Raw genomic sequence first — 5,280 nt, 5'->3', positions numbered from 1 at the left:
ACATCACAGCGAAGGACGTAGCAGTGTGGCACGTTCCTAATAACGAACAAGTGAACCGCTGGAAACTAACATCGTTCCTGCGCTACCACACGGACACCCAATTCCTCAACAGCTACAAAGGAAACCTCTACAATCTCTTCAAGGTGACACAACACACTTATCCCTTACTGGGAGAAAGGAATGCTGATAAATATATAGCTACAAACTGACGCTAACTACTTATACATTCACCATTTTTCATTCAGTCTTCTCCTGATTTCAGCAATTCCCAGTGAAATACAACATAGGAAGTTGTCCTGATAACCACGGCCCCTCTATTCCCGTAGTGTATGATGTTGGAGACGCCACATCCAACCACAACCTGTTTGGACCCAACCCCAGAGGTGGAGTATAGAAGATAATTAACATGACATGGCTTTGCTCACAAGTGTTAGATGGTTGTTACCATAGTAACCTTGTATTCTGACAGGTCTGAGTATTTTAATCATTTATAAATATATATCTTAATGTCTCCTCAGCGAGAAGCAAGCCTGGATTCATCACATTCCGACCGATAAATACAGAAAGGGCGGCGATGGCGATCTGTTTGGGAGTCAAACCAACAGACTGCAACACAGAACACGTGAGAATGAACCTTGTTCAGTTCAAACTTTAATTAAATCACCAGGAGCCTGGGCTTCATTAGGGTCTAATTAATACTGCTAATATTACAGTGATACCTCGAGTGTTTTGACATACGAATGTTTTGAGACACGAGCTGTGATTCGACCAAATTTTTGCCTTAATATACGAACAAATGTTTGAGATACGAGCATCCGAGCCGCCGCCGAAACAAAGATCCCCAACAACCACGTGTGCTCTGTTTCCCCCCTCAGCTTCCCGGGTCTCACTCGGTTAAAGCCGCCTTCACACTGCACACGACAAACCACGCCGATAAACAGGAAGTCATTCATTTCCTATGGAGAGTCACAAAGGCGCTGTGTGAGGTGACGACCATCTGAGGATCCGTAATGTTCGGATCCGTTTTAAGCGTTGGATCTGTTATAAAATGTGAACTTGTGCGACTACACTTTGAAGTAGCATTAAGAGTGTACAGTAGCGAGTAAGTGAACGAAAGTGAAAGTGTACGTACGAGACAAAATTCCGCCTGTTTACTCCTCCTCCTGTTTACTCCTCCTCCTGTTTACTCCTCCACCTGTTTACTCCTCCACCTGTTTACTCCTCCACCTGTTTACTCCTCCTCCTGTTTACTCCTCCTCCTGTTTACTCCTCCACCTGTTTACTCCTCTTCCTGTTTACTCCTCCTCCTGTTTACTCCTCCACCTGTTTACTCCTCCTCCTGTTTACTCCTCCGCCTGTTTACTCCTCCGCCTGTTTACTCCTCCTCCTGTTTACTCCTCCTCCTGTTTACTCCTCCCTCAACCTCCGTGCGCATCTTCCGTTAGCTCAAGTCGTCTGATCTCCAAGGTAAATAATCCACTTTATAGTAAAACCAGTTTATTTTTTTAACATTCTCTTTTATTACTGTATGTTTTTATACAATATTTGTCATTTATAAATACAGTACTGAACATTTTTCATATTCAAAACATAAACAACTGGAGTGGAATTTTGCGAGCTGGAACGGATTTTAAATGGGGAAAAATTGCTTTGAGATACGAGCAAATTGAGATACGAGCAAGGTCACGGAACGAATTAAACTCGTATCTCGAGGTATTACTGTATTAACGTCCATGGGACTTCCGAGATAAAGTCTTTTTCCCCTTCCACATCTGCCCCTTGCAGATAATTAGTCACTTCAAATTTAATGTATGTGTGTGTGTGTGTGTGTAGTCCTGTATAGGAGGAGGTGGATATTTTCATGAAGCATCTCCAAGGCAGTGTGGTGATTTTACCAGCCTAGACTGGGATGGTTACGGTACTCACACCGGCTGGAGCGCCAGTAAACAGTTGATCGAGGCGGCGGTGCTCATCTTCTACCGCTGAGACACTGAACATATATCAGACCTTCAGGAACCTATCAGAATTCTGTTAAACAAATTACAGTTTAACCAAATAAATGATTTTCAACTCTGTCTCTGAAAACTGTGTCTTTTTTAACTGTATCTGCATCATGATGTATTATGACAGTTGTATTCTACATTGTAAGATGGTACATTGTTAGATTTATGACCAGCTGCCCTTGGTTTGACTGCACCCAGTTGTGGAGGTCAGTACCCGAACCCCCAGGTTCTTTTGGTTCTGTGTGGTCCCACTAAAATCTAAGCAGCCAAAAGCTACAACTGAGCCCTGGTTTAATGACAGATCTCGGGCACTCAGGTGAGAGTGTCGAAGAGCTGAACGTAGGTGGAAGTAGGACAAACTGTAAGTATCGCTTCAAATACTATAAGATTGTTGGTGTAATTATCAGAACACCATTAAAGAGGTGTCAACTGTCATAACCCATGTGTGCTCTTTAATACAATCGACTCGGTTCTTAAGGACCCACAGTCTGCTTGCTTGGAAGACTCTTCTGAGTCGTGTAATAACTTTCTTCAGTTTTATATGGACAACGTGGCCACTATCAGGGCTCTTATCCCTCCTACTGTTACTGACCCCTTCGTCTCTGTTCCATGCTGTGTTGATTGTGGTGCTTCATATTAACCCCTCAGGTTCCCCCGTGATGCTGTTCCCCCTCAATTGTTTAAAGAGTTTTCCCCTTCTATAAGGCAATTGGTCCTCAGTATCATTAACAGCTTATCTTCTGGTGTGGTTCCTATTGATTTTAAACATGCAGTAGTACAACCATATATTAAGAAACCTGGTCTAGGCCACTCTTTACTAGCTAACTTCAGACCTATCTCCAGACTGCCCTTTCTTTCTAAGGGCTTAGGAAATATTGTCTATACAGACCTGAAATCATTTCTGGATGAAGATCACATCCTGGAGTTTTTCCAGTCTGGCTTTAAAACACTGCACAGCACAGAGTCAGCCTTGTTAAGGGTTTTAATGACATCCTCATTGCTTCTGATGCTGGTGATTTTGTCATCCTCGTCCTGCTGGACCTAACAGCTGCCTTTGATACAGTTGACTATTGCAATTTAATATCTCATCTAGGTCAACTTGTGGGTGTCTGTGGCCCTGTTTTAGAGTGGTTCAGGTCCTACCTAACAAATAGGACTTTTTCTGTGGGTATAAGTGGTCTAGAATCCCCCACTACTCCCTTGTTCTACAGGGTTCCACAGGGCTCGGTTCTGGGGCCATTACTCTTTTCGGTTTATCTGCTTCCCCTGGGATCCATCCTTAGACACCATGGGATTTCCTTTCACCGTTATGCAGATGATACCAAAATCTTCATACCTCCTTGAAAGACATGAATCCTCTGTTGCACTTCTCCTTTCATGTCTTGATGACATTTTAAATTTGATGTCAGTTTAAAGTATTAAACTATTATTTGTTTTTAAATCTTTAAATGGTCAGACCCTGACATATCTTACAGAGTCCTGCCCATTCACTCAGGTCAGCTGATCAATTGCTTCTGGACACCAAAAAGGTCAAAGAGGAAGCTTAGAGGAGACAGAGGCAATGGTACAACTAAAAACTGGTTAAAAACACATTTCTATTCCCTTTTTTACTATTTAATTATTATATTATCTGTATTTTATGATGTAAGCACTTTGTGTTCAGCTTTGGCTGTTTTAAAAGTGCTTTATAAATAAAGTATTATTATTATTATTATTATGACAGCTTCATTATTCCAGCAAAGAGCCACAGAGCTGTTGAATCCTGCAATCTGATTGGTCAGATGCTGTGGATAAATTTTCTATATTCATATTGATATTAATTATTAGATTAGAATCACAATCCAGATCTTATTTTTGTTCTCTACAGTAAAACTTTCTCCTTAATGTGTTGTTTTTTTCTGGACATGTTTTTCAGAACCTGAGAACATCCACACCAATAAAGGTCAATAAAAATTCCATAAGAAGTTTGAAAGAGATTTTAATGTCAAAAAGTCAAACTTGTACATAACTGTAACATACCAAACGGCTCCAGAGCCCTCATTCAGTGTTTCTCATCACAAACACAAAGCGAACCGATTCACTGACTCCTCGATTCATTGATTCATCAACTCATCGATTCATCACATGAAAGCAAAGTAAGAAATACATGTTCCTCATTTAGTGCAGAATAAACGCCGTTAGCATGCCGTTCAGGTTAAAGTTCATGGCCGTCTCTCCGTGTGTGACGGTACGTGAGAAGAGTGCTGGTTAAAAAAAGCTTGGAGATGATTAATGAATCAGTTAAAGAGAAACGTGCATTAGAAAAAGGAGAAGATACAGAGGAGTTCATGTACACCCTGAACTGTACAGGAATAATTACACACTGCTCTAGAACAGCAGGTTTTAACCTAGATAGAACACACACACAGTCATATTTTAGTTTAGGTTTTTTTAACGAAAGTATCGACCATTTTTTGGCTTTGGATCTCCAGAGTCCAGTCTGAAGCTCAAAATAAAAGAAACAATGACAGAACTGAGGTGAAAGGAACAATTCTGTAAAAAAATGAAGCTCTCCGTTCCTCTAAACGTAATCCATCAGCCGAATGTTCGGTTCCACTAAAGCTATCAGGCTAATGCTAATGATGCTAACAAGATCGCTTTTTAAGCAGCTTGTTTAAATCCCACACTCGTCTCAGGAGTCTTCAGATGGTTCTGTAACACTAACAACAAACAGGCAGATTCATCAACACAAGCTCCGCCCTCAGATTTTAGGCCGCGCCCATACCTGAGTGTGACACTGGTGTGGAGTGACACCAGACTGTGTGCTGAGGAAGAAAGTTCATTTCTCTCTGTGACTTTATCCTTCTGTCTGTGTTTGAGATTCAGAAACCATGTCACTAAAATGGTGGCCATAAACTGCTGCAACTTGTTAGCATTAACCTAGCAGTTACTGACTGAACTGTTCCTTTAACCTCTCAAATTAGACCCAAACTTTACACTCAGAAGAACATGTTCCATCAGGGTTCTTCACAAGGTTCTACTTAGGAACAAAGCAAAGAATCCTTTAAGGTGCTGGATGAACTTGTTCTTCATATGGCAATGAATAGAAATTTTGCAAAAGCAGTTAAATAAAAGAGAAGACAAAAGAGAGCAAGAAAAATAAAAAGAAAACTGGAAAAAAGTCTGAAATAAGCAACATGTTAGTGATAAATCAACTGACCTACCCTAAGCCCCGCCCACTCATACATCAACTGACTGACACCGACACATCTACATCAACTTGACTGATTCTGAGCCA

The 5,280-nt window shown here is 41.0% G+C and overlaps 1 protein-coding gene across 2 annotated transcripts in view; it reads left to right on the top strand.

Annotated features, from left to right (window-relative positions):
* Nucleotides 1-2,075, top strand: part of LOC132842029 (intelectin-like) — a 3,112-nt gene extending 1,037 nt beyond the window's left edge. The window contains exons 5-9 of one of the 2 annotated variants that reach the window (XM_060864726.1): nt 1-143; nt 263-383; nt 519-622; nt 876-986; nt 1,834-2,075. The exon at nt 1-143 is cut by the window's left edge and continues 16 nt beyond it. In XM_060864726.1, the coding sequence (XP_060720709.1) occupies nt 1-143; nt 263-383; nt 519-622; nt 876-986; nt 1,834-1,986 (632 nt within the window). In that variant the 3' untranslated portion in view covers nt 1,987-2,075. The remainder of the gene's footprint in view (nt 144-262; nt 384-518; nt 623-875; nt 987-1,833) is intronic. The other variant, XM_060864727.1, reaches the window with a different exon arrangement.
* The last annotated feature ends 3,205 nt before the right edge of the window (nt 2,076-5,280 follow it).

This window comes from Tachysurus vachellii, chromosome 2 (assembly GCF_030014155.1).
Source record: "Tachysurus vachellii isolate PV-2020 chromosome 2, HZAU_Pvac_v1, whole genome shotgun sequence".
Taxonomy (NCBI): Eukaryota; Metazoa; Chordata; class Actinopteri; order Siluriformes; family Bagridae; genus Tachysurus; species Tachysurus vachellii.
Note: the sequence above shows the minus strand (reverse complement) of the source record. Positions and strands in the feature narration are given on the sequence as shown.